This window comes from Sceloporus undulatus, chromosome 2, assembly GCF_019175285.1.
Source record: "Sceloporus undulatus isolate JIND9_A2432 ecotype Alabama chromosome 2, SceUnd_v1.1, whole genome shotgun sequence".
Lineage (NCBI taxonomy): Eukaryota > Metazoa > Chordata > Lepidosauria > Squamata > Phrynosomatidae > Sceloporus > Sceloporus undulatus.
This window is the reverse complement of record NC_056523.1, coordinates 109383025-109403691: the sequence shown is the minus strand read 5'-3', so window position 1 is coordinate 109403691 and position 20667 is coordinate 109383025. Positions and strand designations below refer to the sequence as shown.

The 20667-nt window shown below is 38.0% G+C and overlaps 2 protein-coding genes across 3 annotated transcripts in view; one reads left to right on the top strand and one right to left on the bottom strand.

The window, feature by feature from the left end:
- Window positions 1-749, bottom strand: part of LOC121923603 (stress response protein NST1-like) — a 29402-nt gene extending 28653 nt beyond the window's left edge. The window contains exon 1 of the mRNA XM_042454160.1: window positions 730-749. Coding sequence (XP_042310094.1) covers window positions 730-737 — 8 coding nt within the window. The 5' untranslated portion in view covers window positions 738-749. The remainder of the gene's footprint in view (window positions 1-729) is intronic.
- Window positions 1-20667, top strand: part of CPEB4 (cytoplasmic polyadenylation element binding protein 4) — an 80965-nt gene that overhangs the window by 6337 nt on the left and 53961 nt on the right. For both annotated transcript variants that reach the window (XM_042454158.1, XM_042454157.1), the window contains exon 2: window positions 16332-16413. In XM_042454158.1, coding sequence (XP_042310092.1) covers window positions 16332-16413 — 82 coding nt within the window. The remainder of the gene's footprint in view (window positions 1-16331; window positions 16414-20667) is intronic.

The following is a 20667-nucleotide window of genomic DNA, read 5'->3' as shown; positions in this document are numbered from 1 at the left end:
GTGGTCTTCCTCTTTGCTGCCTTCTACCTTTTCTAGCATTATTGTCTTTTCTAATGAGTCATACCTTCTCATGATGTGGCCATAGTACAATCACCTCAGTTTAATCATCTTGATTTCCAAGAAGAGTTCATGCTTGATCTGGTTGAGAATCCATTTGTTTGTCTTTTGCCTGTCCATATATTCTCAGCATTCTTCTCCAGCATCTCTTCACTGTCCAGCTCTCACACCCATACATGGTGATGGGGAAAACAGTGGGATGGATGATTTTAACTTTAGTGATCTGTTGTATATCTTTACTTTTTAGGATCTTGTCTAGTTCTAGCCTAGTTCAAAATAATAGCCTGGAAAAATTAATCTAAAATAGGAATCTTTTCAATATACTCACTGATATTTTGCTATAAAAGAAATGTTTCCATCCTTAAAATGTCTGCTTTTCCATACCGTTCCATTTAAATCATCAGAGCTATTTGTACATAAGCAGTTTCTCACTAGCAAGCAAAATGTTAATTGTGCTGTTGCTATGAACTCCAGGAATTGGCATGAAAAATGTTTTTTGGATTTTGATGTGATAAATTATTGAATTTTTAACTGGATGTTTTAAAATCTATTTGTCATTATCTATTTGTATTTGCCTTATGCTCTTGAATTTCTCCTGCTCTATTTTCAATAGTAAAACAACTTAATTTGCATTAGCAGCTGTGAAAAATGTATTTAGAATTCTTATCTTACCTGATCATAGTTTTCTTGTCCTTGAACATGCTCCTGACATCAACACCTTAAATTTATAAAAATGGCATTTTATAAGGCAATGTTTTGTATGATTCCTTGTGTTTTCTAATTTTTAGAAAGAGGTCACTCACTCATCTGGATTAGACGGAGCTATGAGGACAGCAGAGATATTGGTTTATACATTGTCCAAGTAGACCCAATTGGCTTCATTGTATTTTCTTTTTTCCCCTTTTTTATAAACTACAGTTTGTGATTTCATGGACCCAGTCCTCCAATCCATTAAGCTCACATCTTCGTATTGGTGGAAAACATTTTTTTTTACTTCAGCAGGAAAGTCTTCAAGTCTTCACTGATTCTTTTGCCCTTCCTTTTAAATAGTCAAAAATTGCATTTAAGAATGCCTGTTTTAAACCAGCAAACTAAACAGAGAGTTGTAAAACGAAAGGCAAATATAGAATGAGCAAAAATGTACTACCAAGGGAATGCCTGAGGCAGTTCTACTTCTTTGTAAAAGAGGCATGCATTTTTTCCTCTCAGCCGCCTGTCCTCTATATCCATGTTTTACAGGAAAAGATGGAACGTGGGTGAGGAAGATCATCTGGTGTGTGTATGTGCCTTTAAGTCATCTGTTGGCCAATGGTAACTCCATGGATTTCATAGGGTTTTCTTAGGCAAGGGATATTCAGAGAAGGTTTTGTCACTTCCTTCCTCAAACATAGCCAATAGCCCACATCACCTGGTAGACATTAGCAGTCTCCCATCTGAGTACTAGCCAGAACTGACCCTGTTTAGCTTTCCTGAACAGGTGGAATCTGGTGCCTTATCAGCTTGTAAACACTGCTAATTAGATATTGGTTCAGATAATCATGTGAGCTCCCCTCTTCCAGTTCACTGAACATTTTAGACAGCACTTTAGAGCTTTGGTCTCTTGACCAGCAGTGGTATACAAACTCTAATTGAGTAATCTGTGAGAAAGTCACAGGGTTGGTCCAAATTGCCCTTAGAGCTCTACTTGTTTTTTCCCTCTCACAATGGAGATTGAGACCATACTGACATATCTGCATGCATAATGATTTTTTAAAATCATCAGCTGCCTTGAAGTACAGAAACAAGATGAATGTTGAATCTGATTTGCAGCTAGAGTGAACGGACATTACACCCAGTTTTTCTGAAGTTTGTTCACAAAAATGGACATGCCTATCACTTCAGGAAGACAGGACTGTTATTACTGAGTTTATGTATCCTGTAAATAGTGAGTGCTTCAGGTAAATTGTTTGCAACATCAGTAAACTTAGTTACTGATCCCATCAAAGAATGTTTCCTTTAAAAGATGTTCCACAGCTTTTGCTACAGGCACATTTGTCACACCCAGACAGGCTTTTGAGTGTTTGAGTCTGGTGTCCTGTTTGGCATCGTAGGGGAGAAGTTGCCCCACCTTGGGAAATGCAGTGTAGAAACTTTCAGCAGTAACTGGTCGGATAATACAGCTACAACTTGTTATACCTCCAACTCCTTGAGTCTGGTTTTGTCTCGGTGCGAGTGGGGTGAACGAGTGATAGCATATGAGCTCATCATGCTGTAATAACACAAGAGGTTACCAGAAATGTAGGTGTTATAATTTTATACTTTTTCTGCTTTTGCAGTGTGCAGAATTTTTTATACAGTATTCCTGAAATGGTGTGTTATGTGAATGGGATTAGTACTTGAATTACAAGGGGCCAAACTATTTGCATTATTTGACAGTATATGCAGCTACTGTTTGAAAAGCACAATGTGTCTAAAATTGTCAGTAGTTAGAAGCTGAGGCTTATGGATTTCATTAACCCCTTCAACCTGTCTTGGCTTATAGTTTGAACACTGGGGTTGTATCCACATTGCAGAATTAAAGCATTTTTGACACCACTTTAACTGCCATGACTCTATCCTACAGAATCCTGGGTTCTAGTTTGATGAGGCACCAGAACTCTCTAACAAACCATGCTGTATATCTCATAAAAATATAAATCCTGAGATTCTGCTGGAAAGATTCATGGCAGTTAAAGTAGTGTCAAACTGCTTTAATTTCTGCAGCGTGGATACGCCCTAGGAGGAACCTCCCTGTTTAAATAATGGTATTCTGGTGCTGTGCTGCAGATGAAAAGGTTATTGTTTTGCAAGTCTGTCATTTCAAGGATTCTTGCTTGTATCCAGAACAAACTGGAACAAGGAGATTTGGCTGCTTATTGCTAGAAAAGATGCTGATGCCCCAAAGCTGTATTTATATCAAAACCTTTGAAAGTCAGAGTTATTGCATAATTGTTGGAGACTCTTATTTCTAATATATTCAAGAGTAATGCAGTTCATGCAGTGAATGTTGAGAGTATGCTGTTCTAAATATCCTTCCCCCCCTTTGAAGATAGCTTTTATGCATTTTGAGCTGTGATTTCAAACTGATTAGTGTTACTACTTTTTTTTAAAGTAAGTATATTTTAATCTATAAATGAACTTATATTGAGACTTTCGGGTGTGAAAACAGCTAGCTGACATAATTCTTAACGGGTTCCATGAGGTGAGAGTGGCAGCAGTGCAATTACCAATTCGGAGACAAGTTTCTTTTCCTAATCAAGGGAAGAGTTGGAGATCACCACAAGGGCATGAGAGAACCTCACCAAGTTCCAAGGCCTGTAAATGGGTGATGATGAGGACAATTCCCTCTGCTCATTCCACTGCATGCAAGCACTGGGCCAACAGCTGCACTTTTTCTTTTCTTTTTAAAAATTACTGCAGTGATAATATTTGGATTTATCAGATAAAAAGGAATGTTTGACACAGCGGTGTCATCAATGTCTGAGTGAGTTTTCTGCCTTTCATATTAATGTGAGACATCTTGAGAATATTCCTAAGAAGCTTCAAGATTGCAGATTTAAAAAAAGAAAGTCTAATAAAACAGAAAAATGGGAAACACACACATATATATTAATGTAATGATTTTAAAGTTGGAAGATAGGTGGTTTCTGTGAACACTTTGCAAGAAAGAATGAACTATAGAAGAAAATTGGTATACTTGGAGAAAGTTGATTTGATTTGGCTGGGTGTATTTCAGTATTTTAATAGCTGGAGGACTCCTTGTGGAGAAAGAAATATTAACTCATTTGTATGGCAAGATTTGGTTTAACAAAAGAAGGGTGAACGTGCATCCCATGGAAGATTATTGTATCTCAGCAATCCGGCAAAAGATACTAGAAGAATTTAGATTAATGAAAGAAGACTTTAGGAACTTCATAATAATAAACGTTGGGTTAAAGGACAACACAATGGAACCCATGGATCTGGAGGACCCTGAGGGGGAAATGGAAGAAGAATTGGAATCTGGAATGGAAGATCAAGACAAAGGAATCCATTTAGAGTGTGAAGGGATGACTATAGATGGAGGTCTGATGCTAGATTGGGATGATTTTAGAGAACTGGAGGTGGCCCTGGAGGAGTTGGGAGAGAAAGCTGGCAACATTGGAGATGGCGCAGAGTGTAGAAGAAAGGATGTTGGCATGTGGGTGTGTGGGGTGTTGTCAGCACTCGCAAAATAAAATGGCTTCAAACTGATTTGAAGTCTACCTGTTCAGACAACATACAGGGCCTACAAATTGGAGTGTGTGTGTGCGCACACACAGAGAGAGAGCTCTAATACTTTACTTAAACATGGAAAATGTGAATCATTGCACCAGCATATAGACAGCATGGCGTGAGTGTGAGAATGCAAGAAAGCCAAGGCAGCATGCAGAAGTGGTCTGGAGCATGTGCCCTGGGACTTGTGATGCAGCCATGGACACCATTGCTCACCATATGTTTTTTTTGTTTTGTTTTGACCGTACAGTTACATGAGTGGCCAGCTGCACCATCAACCCATTGCACCATCAGGCTGTAACAAGACACAGCAGGTCTTCACTAATGCAATGGATGTAATTAAAACATACAAACCAGAGGGTCCAGCAGGAGGGTATGGGGTGAAGGGGGGAAGTTGGCATGTATGAGGGCCCTCCATGATCGTGATTTGCCATGGGAGCACCAATACACTCTATGGGCAGTGTATCACTCATGTGAGTGTGTGGCTGGTCACACGAGGCATCCAATGGCATGGCAACTGGTTGGGAAGAAGAAATTCTGGTTTTGGGTAATGTATTCCAGCATGCATAGTGTGGAGGCAAATAACAAAACAAAACCCAACAACTAAGAAGTGTGGCTTAACACTGGGTGGAGTGACTGCCCATAGGTGTTTGGTCCACCTTGGGAGTGGGTCGTGTGGACAGCAGGGTTTCCAACTGGTTTGGGAAAATCTATAATTGACCCAGTTTCTCATCTTCATCTGCACTCCCCCACAGTTGGATTTACTTAATGTCTTGGAAAGAGAGATAAATGAGGAAAAAACAAATGAGACCAATAGAAATGCCCTTTATGTAAGGTTGTTCCTCCTCCAGGTACTGTAATATGTTGTGTGGAAGGAGGTGCCTAATTTGAGTTTAAGATGATATGGGTCTTATTGCTTGACATTGGTATTGATACAGTCTGAAGGAAGAAGTGATCATAAGTCTGTTGATCTAATAAATGATTTAAAAAGGTTATTAAGATTGATTTATATGGGTTTAGTATCTTGGACATTTAGGAGGGATATGGATATGAGACTTGGTGTATAGAGATTCTGTTAAGTAAAATTAAAAAAGAAAAGAAAAATATATAAGGAATTAGATATTTACATTAAAATGAAGGGAAGATTTAATTTTTCTATGGGAATGGTTGGGAGGTATCCCTGATGTTATGATAGATTGTTGTTAAATGAGAAACTGAGATGGCAGGGTTTTTTTAGTCCGTGCACAGGGCGCCATTAGTGTCCTTGCACACCATGATGACGTCCGCATGGCGCTGTTTGGGTGCTGTGCTGCACGGATGTCATCATGCCGCCCCTCATATGGATGTGTGCATGCCATGATGGTGGCCAGGGTGCGCAAAGAGACATCTTTACAGGTCCATAGTTTAATTGCTCAAGAGAAGATTGGAAGTCACTTTTATCTTCTCTCTTATTTACTGTGCTTTTGTTATTTATATTCGTGTTTTTCTTTGCTTTGTTTTTTTCTTTTTGTTCCATATATTGTTGCTCTATTTTCCTGTATGTAGAATAATCTCAATAAAAATTATTTTAAAAATGAAAATGAATCTATATTATGGTATAGTACATTTGTAACTGAAACAGTAACCAACCCAGATTGGATCAGTATGTTGTTTAGTCTGCTAGTGTGTCTTGCACTATTCAACACTCCGATAAGCAATGTTGCAAGATCAAAATAATATCTAAGCTGTTTTGAAGAAAAACTTCAACTTTATATCCCTTTTAAATGGAGCCACTGTAGTGATATATCGATTAATAACTGTTGCCTTTTGTCATAAATTAAACATTTATTATTACCATGAATGTTTCTGTTTACGAAAATATACTCACAAACTGAAGTTTGACTTTCTTAGGAGCTTTTGGATTCTCAACAAAATGCACAAAATAGAATGATGATCCTGGGATGTGTCTCTGAGAAACAGCTGCTATATCCTTATCTGTTGACAGCATTCTGTTCTTCAATGGGAGAATGTAGCCATTTAGTAATGTAATCTTTATTAGGCAGGCTGTTATTAGCACAATTATGTGCTTGTTCTTAGTAGACTTTGCAATTCAGTATCCTTGGAACCATCTGCTAAAGTAAAACTTCATATTTGTTACAGAAAGCTGTAGCAAATCCAACTATTCATGCTTTATTGTGGTGTTGACCACCAGCTTAATTATTACGCATGTATGGTCATCAGCTTGATTGAATCATTCATGTAGGCATTCTGTGGTCACTAAAGTGATTGTTCATCTAAATACTGGATTTCATTGGATTCTTGGTTGCTAGTACCATGTATCAGTGAATATTGTGTGTGTGTGTGTGTGTGTGTGTGTGTGTTTGTCAGAGAACCTATTTAGGTGTAATGTATTTGATAGAAAAATACTTCACAGGTGTGGTGATACTATAAGAAATGGCCCTTGGATGGAAGAAATCTACTTCATTTGCCAGGGTACATTTCCACAAAACTACAAGAATTAAGAGATAAATATACAAAGCAACCTACAATCACTCATAGACAACAGTCCTTAACAGACACAAGAGAAAAAGAATCCCTAAGTGGAAACCTATTTCTGTTTTAAGAGGCTGGTTTGATCTCATTTGTTCCTTACTTACATCTACAGTAAACTAGCTGATAGCCAGTTTCTATAGTTAAGTATGTGCTGGCCAAAGTACAAATGGATGAGTTAAAGACAGAGTATGAGCTTTATTGATCAGGTCTCTTTAAGGCTTGGTAGTATATTAGAGCAAAAGCTGGTTTCCAAGTTTTTACCACTCTGCACCTTCTCTTGAACTCTTGAAACACAAATTGAAGGGAACAGTTAGCTTACGTTTCTGCTTCCTTTTACCATATACAGTCAGCCTTCTATATTCCATGAATTCAAGCACCCATGGCTTTGAAATACTGAAAAAAATACCGGTATATAAATTTCAAAAATCAAAGCTGCTTTTTGCCATTTTATGTAAGGGGCACCATTTTACTATGCCTTTGTTTTTAATGGGATATGGGCATCCATGGATTTTGATATCCAGGGGACCCTGGATCCAAACCTCAGAGGATAGCAAGATCCCTCTGTATATTTAAGCATATGCATTTTGTCCTCAGCTTTCAGGAACTATGATGGCTTGCTGAGGAAATGAATGGGCCTGTCCTTTGCATTTATGAAGCAGCTTTTTGTGAACATGGGAGGGAGGGACATACAATATTATTTTTCTTCTTGGCATCAAAATAGATTTTATTCTAGAGCTGTGCATATGCTAACTTAATGCATCTTTCCTTAGTAACATATCCAGGTTTATCTCAGAATAATGTTTAAATAGGGATCCACCAGGACAGCCCTGGTGGCGCAGTGGTTAAATGCCTGTAGTGCAGCCATTCACTCAAAACCACAAGGTTGTGAGTTCAAGACTAGCAAAAGGGCCCAAGCTCGACTCAGGTTTGCATCCTTCCGAGGTCGCTAAAATGAGTACCCAGACTGTTGGGGGCAAATTAGCTTAGTTGCTAATTAGCTTACTTGCTGTTCACCGCTATGATCTTTGGAATAGCGGTATATAAATAAAAAAAGATACATTCTGCCTATGGAAATGTTTCACTATGGCTACAAAAGGCTATCTGTAGCTGAAACTGGGTCAGCACACTGACAAAAAATTAAAATATTATGGGTTATGGCAGAATAAAAGCTTTGGCTATAAGGAGATAAAAAGAAATGTGAACTAGTCTGCTTGGGGTCATTGTGCTTTAAATTTGGGTGGGTAGGTGGGAAGGATCAGTACAGTATAAAATACTTTGTAAAATAAGTGAGTGAGTGGCTCAATGGCTCAATATTTGTTCTTTTGATACCACTGGGAAGTAGCCAAGTACTTGTCAGTCAGGTAGAGGCAACAGCCTCCCTCTTTTGACCTAACCATTGTGTATATACATTAGTTAGGTTTAGTAGAAGGCAGATGAGTCAATTTTTTGGGAACTAGGTGAATTGTAGGGATGTGGTGGCTTAGTGGTTAAGATGCCAAGTCTGATGATCAGAAGATCAGAAGGTTGGCAGTTAGAGGCCCAAGTGCTGCATGATGGGGTGAGCCCCTGTCACTATCCCAGCTTCTGCCAACCTAGCAGTTCAAAAGCATGCAAATGCAAGCAAATAAATAGGTACCACATCGATGGGAAGGTAACAGCATTTGGTGCAGTCATGCTGGCCACATGACCACCAGAGCAGTCCTTGGACAATGCTGGCTCTTTGGCATCGTAGTGGAGATGAGCACCAGCCCCTTTCGACTTGACATCCATGTCAAGGGACTACCTTTACCTTTGGGCCCGAACAGACAGGCCACAATAAAGCTGCTTTGGGTCACTTTGGAGGTATGCTGTTTAAATGATGCATGCGTCCTAAGCGGCCAGAAGCGGCGCCAAAGCCATGCTCCAGTCCTAAGGACTGGAGCATAGCTTTGGGGCAACTTCTAGCCTCTTAAGATGCATGTCTCATTTAAACAGCATACCTCCAAAGTGACCTGACGCAGCTTTATTTGGGCCTGTCTGTTCGAGCCCTTTGTTATATTTGTGATCAGACTCTTAGCACGTGCCATGGCTTTTAAGAATATGTGTACAGAAATAGATGGTAAGAGCTGGGTCATTAGCTGTGCTGTCCTTGATATCTTTGTGACTTCAGACATGTACTGAATAATTGTTTGATGGCTTTCACAGACATTTGCAAGACATGTCAGGGCTAAAAAGTGGTCTGCACTGATTCAACACCACTTTTTCTTTAATTATGATGATTGCACGACTACTTCCAAATACTTTCAGATCCTTCCTTGATGTTCTAACGTGCTCAGTATTATATAGGCTCTTGGTCACAGGTTGATTTCGCTTTACTTATTTTCTGGAAAAGCTGGGGCAGAAATTTGCAAGTACTGTCTGACTAAATAGAATTGTTGGCACACAACTATTTCTAATAAGATCAGGTTCACATTCATCAGCTGCAGCACAGAGTGAGTTCTGGTGACCCATAAGATTAACTAGAGATCTTCACCAGTACTTGGCAAATACAAGAAGAGTAAATTGAATTATTACTGAACGAAGTACAAAATTAGTATTCTTTGAAGGTACTTAACATTTGTAGTTACACAATAGTATTTTAGTGTTTACTATGCTTTTACAGTCTCTTCCTCATCCTTGTAATATATATCAGTATCTACTGTTTCTTTTTCACTGTTGGAAACTGACACTGAGAAAAAGTATTTTGCCTTAGGCTACTTATTTAATCTGTAGCTAAGTTAGAGGGCAGAACCTATATAGGCTCATGTTCTTATGACTATTATATTAGATAGTAGGAACCAATACAGCAGTCTCGTATGTTTCATTAGATTTTAACTTTTCACTCTTCCATCATTTTGTCTGTGGAGCATGCTGATCCCATTATGGCTGAAGCAGAAATATGACATGTTGGACTGCAACTCTCAGTGTTCTTCACCATGTCTATGATAGCTGGGCCCAAAGAAAATTACAGTACAACCATAACTGGAAGTTTGCATGATTCCTTCTCTTGGACTAAATTCTAACATTGCCTGTTCAGCTTTATTTACTTGCTCTAATGGTAATGTGAGAGCTGCAATGATGCTGACTCGGGTTCATTGAGTTAGACTCACATCAGACTTGAGTCACTGAAGTGGACTTGAGTCTACAATAAATGATGCACTACTCAACTCAATTCACATTTCATATTTTAGTGACCAGCTTCCCTGCCTTGTTACATAACACATTCATCCAGAAACATTACAGAATGAAAAACGGTCTGCTGAGTAGACTAAAATCCCTGCTTTAAGTCCAGAGTGTGGAGTACATTTCTTAGAGGGGAACAGCAAATGTGTTAGGCAGTGAGATTAAGGTAGAAGAACCTCTTCATTTTCTCTGTTCATGTAAGATGCAGTTTTGGTCGCTTCAAAAATTCCAGGCCTAACATGGCCCAACTCCAACATTACACTGGCACCACAAATATTCATTTAAAAAAACAATACCATCACCACTGGAAACTATCAAGGAATTATAAAATATTGAGTCTAAGCAGTTACCTAGACTGGGCCCAGGTGACAGAACTTGATTTCCCTGCCCTTCCTTCCCCTCTGTAGCTCCTGGTGATATTAGGAAACTCTACCCCAGAGGGTTTCCTAGTCCTCCATGTGAAATCTTTTTGGTACATGGTGGTTGAAGTGGGATTTGTGGCTGGAGAACAGAAACAATTCCATCAGTGGATGTTTCATTGATAGATTTAGAGGCTAATACTTCCAGAGCACAGAATATAGTTTGGGGGTGTAGGTTTAAGGAGGATGTGGTGCAAATAACATGCGTGTAGTAGCATAATGTTCTTCTCATCTACTTCTGCTTTTTAAGAGAAGTTTGTGGATTTGGAGGTTGCATCTAAAAGGGTATACACTCAGATCATCCAAATATCACTATAGATTATAGCCATGGTGTAATGTTTAAATTGCAAATGAATTAATGAGAAGCACTGTGTTTGGCTTGTCTAGAATTTTGAGCATTATACCCGAACAAACACAGATGTTGCAGAAAGTACTGTAAATTCCTAAGTACTGTAGGAACTGAAATTACCTAAACCTTTAAAGGTTTTGTGATGCTCACATCAAAGTACTGATACAGCCTGAATTTCACCCTTTTGTGTGTCAGCTTCTAGCCCAGAGAGGACTGCAGTGTCTATTGTAGCTGTGTGTCAGTAGGTGTGGCTTCTCTTGTCCAAGAAGATTGCAGTGACAGGATAAGGCCTGTTTGATAACTTTCTCCCTGCCATATAGGATGGCCAGGAAAGCACCCTTCAAAGCCAAATAATGATACAATATATGGTCTTGAGTGCTGAATGCAGTTTTATAATACAGCGCCATCTTGCTGACCTTTCACTACAGATCTGAAGTAAGCCCCTACCTAGTGAATTTGTGACCGAAGAAATTCCACACTTGTAGCTCCTACTTTTCCTTATTTGGGGTAGCATTAAAGCAAATTTGCTTTCATATACAGTGCTAAAATGCAGCATTAATAATTTAATTTGGAGGCTAAGAAAACTCTTTATGCACAACATAACTTCTTTACATAGCCATACAAAGATTCATTTAAAGAATAATGCCATCACCACTTGAAACTATCAAGAAATTATAAAATATTGAGTTAAGCAGTTAGCTAGACTTGACCTAGATGACTTAAATTCCAGCATCTTATCTGTAGAAATTCAAAGCCAAAGACTTCTTCAGCCAAGGCCTTGGTTCTGATCATTAAGAAAGGAGTATCTGCTGCATTTGAATGTGTGGTGTTGGGAATGAATGATTAGCCATATGCAACAGAAAGCTAGGCAGAAAAAACAATTGTTGCCTAAAATGGGATTCTGAAATGAAACTAATTCATTTAAATATTTATTTGTAAATTGTAGGGACTGTGCCTTATTGTTAGAATAAAATTCATTTAGATTGTTAATATATCTTTCCTAAAGGGGGCAAAGTTCAAGTCCCGGTATGTGCATACTAAACATAAGTTGGGTTGCCATAAGTCAGGACCTCCAAACCGGAACAAATGTAGGACAAAATTTTCAAATGGAGGACACGTGAAAAAAGTTGTATAGTTTACTTAGGTCTCTTAAAAATGTCCTTAGAACTAAATTAGAATTTGGACTTGTAACATAGAATGGGTTCCTGAACAGGTGTATTACATTTTATTTACATTTTAAATAAAGCATAATAATTTTGGTATCTCAGTATTTCAAGTTACCACGTTACAAGCAAATGCGATGCTAGAGATAATAAGTTAAATTAGAGGTCTCGCTTTGCTCTACCCACATACAACATATTCATCCTCTGTTCATGTTGGTAATTCCTGCCATTAAAAGTTGTTATGAATAAAGCTGTGTCTCTTCAGAAACGTGCTTGAACGGATTGCTACCATGGTATGTGGATAGAATCAGTAAGAAGGTATCCTTTGATTTTTTATTTGTACATAGATATGATTGTGGAAATGACTTTTAGCAATTTTGACTTCATCAAAGGTAATATTTAGTATCAGGAATGTTATACATTAATAAAAATGACAACATTGGAATTTTGAAAGTTGTTATTAATATTAATAAGCAGTCATTTATCTGTATTTTTTCTCCTGTTATACATATAGCAATTTGTATTGAAAAAACAGGCATAACTTTTAAAATTCTTTAAATAATAATGCAGACTGAACTTTAATTTCTGAAACAATGGAAGTCTTTAAATGCAGCTAAGAAAGACTCCATGTTCAGTAATATTTGTCAATTACACCCATATATTTAGCTACCTGCAGTTTCTACTAGTACCTTCTCTTTAATGTCTCTTCATATACAGTTAATAAACAAGCATTTCTCTATTTAACTTTGAAAAGTTACAAAAATGAGTAATTTTGGGTCTTACTTCTAATCTTGTCTGATGAATAACTTTATAACACCTAACCTGAAAGCCATACTTATTATAATTTTAGAAAGCCAAATACAATATTTGGAACTAATGTTATTTGAATTATAAAAACAGCAAGAAGCAATCTTCACTAAATAAAATCACTGAATGCTTTTTAGAGGCAGTATTGGATTTACTGGGGAATTACTTACTGTGGTGCCTAAATGGAACTGGATGTTAGGTTTGATTCCTGGACTGAATTTTTTTCTGGGGGGGGGGAACATGTACATGGAGCCCTGGTGGCGCAGTGGTTAAATGCCTGTACTGCAGCCATGCACTCAAAACCACAAGGTTGTGAGTTCAAGACCAGCAAAAGGGCCCAAGCTCGACTCAGGCTTGCATCCTTCCGAGGTCGCTAAAATGAGTACCCAGACTGTTGGGGGCAAATTAGCTTACTTGCTAATTAGCTTACTTGCTGTTCACCGCTATGATCTTTGGAATAGCGGTATATAAATAAAACAAATTATTAATTATTATATACATTATGGCATTAAAGTATAAGATACACATCCAAATGGAGACACACACCATAGGAATGGAATGGTTAATGCCTATGTAAGTCCCATTGATTCAGCAGAGCTACTCTAGCTTGGACTAACCATTGAATTTGATGATGTTGATTATCAATGCAAGCTGTATTACAACAATGAAATATAAAACATCAGCGGAAATCAGGATAAAGTGGAAATATGTGTGCACTGTTTCATCTTTGTCTTTTGCTGAACATTTCCCATTTTACTCAAGAAAAAGTTGTTACTAAAAGATGGGTTTGGCTATTATAAATGAGAACTGCTTGGCAGGTGTGGAGCAGATTGACCTAAATAACAAGATGGTTACCAGTATGTCAACTGTGCAAGTAATTCTGTTAGTTAAGTGTTTATGTAAATTGCACTGTTGATCTTACTACCCTGAATGAAATTTTAAAGGGTGCTGTGTAATCTTGTTATCTGGAACACTAGACAATTTGGAATACGATTATTTGCAGGAAATAGAATTCTAAAACTTGCAGTTTTTATTGTGCAGCATCTGAAACTACTGATAACTATGTATATTACAGAGTAAATGGCATTATGTACTGCAGTACTATATTAAAGGTTTAGTTGGTTTTTCAATTGATTGGATGGGTTCTTTGGGGTTTGAATGTAAGAGGACAGTTTTGCACTGTCAAGGAATTATTTGCTGTGATTTTTAAAACACTTAAGATTGGAAAAAAGTGCTTTAGTTGTATGTACTGGGAGAGAAAAAAGCAAACGAGTGTATGCTGTTATTCTTCTGCTAGTGGACTAAAAGAGGGGGGATATCAGTAAGATAAAGGAATATAATGGGAACAGATTGATGTGAGGACTTTTCCCACATACTTTGGAGTATTGTATCACTTGAGCGCGGAACAGACTGGCCTTTTGTGCCATACTGGTGCCGATTTTAGGGTTAGGGAGTGCGCACCAACAGCACACTCCCTAATAATAATAATAATAATAATAATAATAATAATAATAATAATAATAATAATATATTCTGCCTTTCCCTTCCGGGATCTAAGCGGGTAAACAACAGTGCAATAAAACAGATATACAGAAAATAATAAAATTTCCCTAATCCCCTTAACCCTTCCTCCTTCTGCTAAAAATGCACATAAACATCAAGGTACAATACAATATACCCAATACAGTGTACTTAGTTACAAATTTTGTTACTAAGGATCGACACAGGTCGAATTATTCCAAGAGACCATCAGGAGAGACAGTGTAAGAGTGAATGGATCAATTTGGTTAATTCAGCTGGAGGTTAGTCAGGAAAGGCCCACCGGAAGAGATTCGTCTTTATTGCCTTTTTAAATTCCTCCAAAGATGTAATATGGTGGATCTCTTCCGGCAAGTCATTCCATATTTTAGGAGCGGAGTTGAAAAGATCTTCTGGGAATTCACTACCAGCCTGGTTTTCTTTGGCTGGAGTTGGTTCCTCCCAGAGGACCTGAGTGCGTGGGAAGGATTGTATGGGAGGAGGCATTCCCTCAAGTATACTGGACCCAAGCCATGTAGGGCTTTATAGGTAATAACCCTAGTATGTGTGGGGGCTGCCATGATTGCGCGACCCCGCCCACATGCGTTGGTGGCATAGCAGCTGTGATGCCACCACACTGTCCTACGGCGCTTTGCTGCATCGCTGCTGCGCAGCAAACAGGAGCTGTTTCTAAGTGCTCCTTTTTTGTTGCACAGCAGTACTGTGCCATTTGATTGCTGCGGTAACGCTGCGCAGCAAAGAGGTGGCCCCAGCCCACCTTTTGCAGGTGGTATGTACCACGCCTTAGTTTATATAAATAAGAGGGCCTGGCCACATATAATTAATTCTGCATTCTTGTATTAATAATTCTAAGTAAATGTAATTCCATATAAAGCTACTTAAACTGAGGCTCATGCCTTTTTATCTGAATTTGAATGGTCAGGCTGATTACGTTTGGCAAACAAGACCTTGGAGCAGATAAACTATTTATGCTGAATCTTGTGTGTCTTACATTTGGTTTTATATCTATATTATACACACACACACACACACACACACACACACTGTTTGTTGTTGTTATGTGCCTGCTGTTGGTGTGTGAACTTATCACAGGGTTTTCTTGATAGAAGGTGGTTTGCCATTGCTTTATCCAGAGGCTGAGAGCATGTGACTTTCTCCCAGGGTCACCCAGTGGGTTTCATGGCTGAGCTGGGAATTGAACCCTGGTCTTCAGAGTCATAGTCGAACACTTAAATCACTATGCCATGTGGGCTCTCGTGTGTGTGTGTGTACTTAAAATTTCCAAGCTGCTTCCTAGTTAGACAATTTACCAGGCCTAAGTATTCTAAAGTCACTAGATCCCATCCACTCTTGGAAGCTGAGTAGGGTCAGCTCTGATTAGTACATGTGGGAGACCACCAATGAAACCATTTCTGTAGGCTATAATTTAGAGGAAGGAACTGGCAAAATCACCTACTCCTTGGCTAAGAAAACTATGAAATTCCTGGGGCTGCCATACGTTGACAGGTGACCTGAACATGTACATGTGTACACTTGAGCATAAGTGCACACAAATACACAATAATTTACAATTAACATGAGGCAGCTTACTGCAACATAACATAATATATAGTGGAAAATTTACACAGTACCAATTTATAAGCTATATATATTAACAATAACACATTTCCTGTTGGAACTGGTGAACAAATATATTTTAATATCCCATCCACCATGTAGCCTAGCAAGACTCACTAGAAAGAATTCTGGGGCTCAGCGCCACTGTAGGAAAACTCTATGGTGTGTGATTACATCTAATTCTCCTTGAACATGGTGCCTTTCAACAAAAAAGTGGGGTTCATATTATCTCTTCCTGAAATGGGACTACCACTAGTTAGATATGCAATTGCTTAATTTAGCAGACACTGCAGCCTCTTGTAGAATCATAGGATGTTTTTACCTACTGTTACTGGTTGTTCTCTTTCTAAAACTGCTATTTGTTTTTACTTGCAGGATCGCACGAGAACTTTTGACATGCATTCACTGGAGAATTCACTAATTGACATAATGAGAGCTGAAAGTGATTCACTGAAAGGTAAACTTCGAATACTATTTTGCTGCAGTAAATAATTAGGCTGACATAGCTGCACAGCATATGAAGTTTGAATATTTATAGAACAGGGACGTAGCTAGGATTTTAGGAAGGGGGGGTCCAGATTAAGTGTCACCATTATAATCGGGTTTGAATGCGGCGGCGCAGCAGCACACGCCATTCATTTTTCTAATGGAAGGGGGGGTCTGGACCCCAAGACCCCCCCCCCTTGGCTACATCCCTGAATAGAACAGCTAAAAAGTTCTCTTCTGCTATTGGTTGGTTTTAGGCTTGTCCTGACCCCAGACCTTCTTTTTCATTTACCTCAAGAGGCAGCAATTGGTAAACCATTTCTATGTGCCAAATGCCTTCCATGGAAAAAGAAAATTTATTGTAAAATTTTCCTAGCCAGCTGGCATATTTTTTCTTGAAAGAATATTGATAAAACCAGCATATCTTGAGTAATTATTTTCTTCCAGCATAGCACAGATATAATTTACAAGAATCTTTAGAATTCTAGAAGCTTAGTTAAACTAGAAGAGGATCAGTGGACTAGCCCTTGAGCTATGCCAATATTGACCATATTGTAAACCGGAGGAACACATAGAGCTCCTGGTACATGGAACAGGGACGTAGCCAGGATTTTGGGAAGGGGGGGTCCAGATTAAGTGCCACCATTATAATGGGGCTTGGGTGCGGCGTTGCGGCAGCACACACCATTCATTTTATCTAATGGAAGGGGGGGTCCGGACCCCAAGACCTTGGCTACATCCCTGCATGGAATGATAGCACTGGCAATATTTAGTAAGCTTCTGGCTGGCTCCATGTTGTATTACTGCAGACTCCAATGAGTCTAGGTCTGATCTAAAATGGATGATGATCTCTTAGCCCCCAACTCAGTACTGAAATCTGATAAGTCCTCTCATTGGCACCATTGCTGCAAAAAAAGTTTGGCAGAACCATCTCAGTGGGTGCACATGTTCTGTGCTTTGAATGCAGAGAATGAATTAAATATCTACCATTTGACAACACGGACAGTGCATTTATCCACTGAAAATTTAACCTTTTAGAGCATTGTTGAATTTACACAAATAATCATTTTTCTATCCTGAAAATGGTGTAAATCAAAACATGCCTGCTAGATATTAATGTAAAATTTCATAGAAACATGATGTTATTCAAGTAATTTCTCTTGTTTGGAGTCAATGCTTAAGCAATAGTTAGCTTGCATATCTTGGGGTTTTATGTGCCTCACTATTTATTCAGTTAGCCCCAAGCTTTTGCTGTGCTTTATTACTGACCTTGGGTGGCTAGAATAGATTTATGGTCTCCTTTGGAAATATATTTCTTTCATTGTTGAGGCTGTTGGTAGTAATAGATTTACCGTAACACTTTTAATAATGTTTCCTTGTCTCTAACAATCTCAAAATGCTTGAGAGACTGGCTGACTAGCATTGCTTATACCCGTTTCTGGGGTAAAAAGCAGTAGGTTTTACTGTCACTATTCCACATAGTGATTTAGGGTGGGATATGAATTATCCAGGTAAAAAATTGCGGGAAAAGCAAACAGACAGTTTCTTTCCCCAAAGACAAGGCAGCTGAATCCCGACTCACTAGAATTTTCTGTGCAATGGCTTTAAAAACATGTGAAATGAAATTATAATTATAATAATAATATGGTCATTTTGCTTTTTGTGCTACTACATAATGTTTCCACCTCCTTCATATGTGCTGAAGCACAAATTAATTAATTAATTTTATGCTAAAATTAAAAATCAACTTACCTTTACTACAAGCTGGTTCCATCAATTGTAATATAAGTTACTGAGTAATACAGTATGTTGTAATCACAGAACTTTATGTCTTAAACAACAATGAAGAACATACATTATTATTTTATTTAAGCTCAATTTTATTAATGTTAGGTTCCACAATCTTTCAGGAGACATAATATAACTTTCTTACATTGTGTGCAAGATGAAACTGTATTTTCATTGCCTTTTTTGAGTATCCTAGCTAGTTCACATATGTCTGAGGTCAGTGGAGAGGAGTTCCAGGCCAAAGTATAGCTTTTCAGAGAGGCAGAATCTTAGGGTGTTTAACACTTACATTTTTGCAACTGATGCCTTATTTTTCCCTAATTACATGTAAAGGCTGATTTTTATTATCAGTACATCTGTATCTCAATAAATGTAGAGCAAAAGGAGTAACAACACTGTAGGCATGTTACTAGTAAAGAAAGTGGCTGTTGCTTTGTTAATCATGTGGTGAAAACACATCTTACACTACTGATTCTACATAGAAATATAGAATTATGAAAGGAAAAAGGTTGACTTGTGGGGGAGAGTTTAAGGGAGTATCCACTTTGTCATGCAGGAGCCACTTTATTTGCATATTTATACATCACTGTAAGATAGTGTCCATTCAAGGTCTTCATAAAAACTTGTGCAGTGAGCCCTTGTTATCCACTGGGGTTTGTTTCCTGGAACCCCCGTGAATAACAAAATCAATGGCTGCTCAAGTCCCATTAAATACAATGACATAGCAAATTGGTGCACCTTATATAAAATGGTAAAATCAAGATTTGATATTTTGAATTTATACTTTTTTGAATACTTTCAAGCCGTGGATACTTGAATCCATGGTTAATGAGGGCCAACTGTATTAACACACTTTTAAAAAGATCTATGTGGCTATATAGAGACGGGGTATCTTTTAAATAGATTGCTTTGAGTGATCAGACCATTTGGTTTGGATGTAATCCAAAAGATGGATGTAATTTGGTAGATGTGCTTCAGTAGGCCTTGAGTTTGTATTTCTCCCTTCTCCATGCTCTTCAGTTTACCTTTTCCCCAACTGACAGCATGACATAGTTGCCATTACATCTAAACTGGGAAAGAGGATTGTTTGCATTTTGTCCCGAATCAAACCTTGATTTGTCATTCTGATTTGTAGGGCAAGTGCAAACCATAGTTGTAAAAATACATAAATTGTTTTGAGACTTCATAGTTTGCGTCGGGACATGTCCCTATTGTTAAAGCAAAATTGCTTTAATATTCTTGAATTATTTGGATTGAGTTTATGTTCGTAAAACAAGTGAGAACTATTGTAAAAAAAATAAATGCAAATGATACAGCTTGATTATTTTGCTTGAGTGGAAATATTAATCTATCAGAAATTGGCCTTCTTTAAATTAGTGCAATTTACAAGTTACAGAATCCTCCAATTAGAAACTACTGTAGATTTTTTTTTAAATCAACTTTTCCAAGTGCTGGTTTAGAGTTCAACCATATTCAGGAGTACACAAGTGGTCTGCCATTACTACTTTTCATGGACCTTCCCCTGCCCTTGAGACTTCTGACACTGTCATTACTTAGGTCTGAGGCAGAATATTTTCTCATTTTATCTGGCAGTTAAGAGAGTGTAAGAAATATCACAAGGTCTTTCCACTGCTTGGAAGAGACCCCTGTTTTATACCTTTTTTGATGCACTGTGCCAGTGAGAAGTACAGGAAATCTTGTTTCCCAGAGGGACTGAAATACTCTCCTCTAGGGAGCTGGTGAATGGATCCTGATCACATCAGTCTGATCTGCTTGGCCTGGAAAATATTGTTACGTATTTTTAGTTGGATATTTCATCCTGATAAGAGCTGGAGAACAGGACGTAGTTTCCTTTCACAAACAAGCAGTCTAGGTTAATAGCTCCCCAAATAGATCTAATCTAAAATGGAATTGCTGTCAAGGTTCTTAATCATCTAGGCTGTATGTCTCTGTGTTAGTTATTTAAATGTGAAATGTACACTGTACATTAGTGGTGCTATTGCTAGTTTGCCACTGAAACTTTATAAGAAACTATTGACTATATTTATTCAAGCTAATATTTCTCAAGGGAAAATAGGATATAGGTATATGTAAAGCTATTTATCAGTCAGTTGATTACTGGTAAACAGGATTGCAAATGCTGCTTTTCATATGCTAGAGTTTACTTTTCAAGATGGAGTTTCCCTTAAGATGCTGTGAGAGAACTGATAGAAGGTTTTATCGCGTGTGAGTTTTTAAAAATAGATTACACTGTAACCTTAGAAAACATTCTAAGTCCTGTGAAATAGGATTGGCATACTAAATAAAAGTAGCAGAGTTAACATCCAACTAAGTGCCTGGCTACATGCTGTGTTCCTTGCATTAAAAGCAAGCATATGTAAATTCAAAATCTATTAATTTTTCAGTTTTTGACAGTAATAAATTTTATATTGTATTG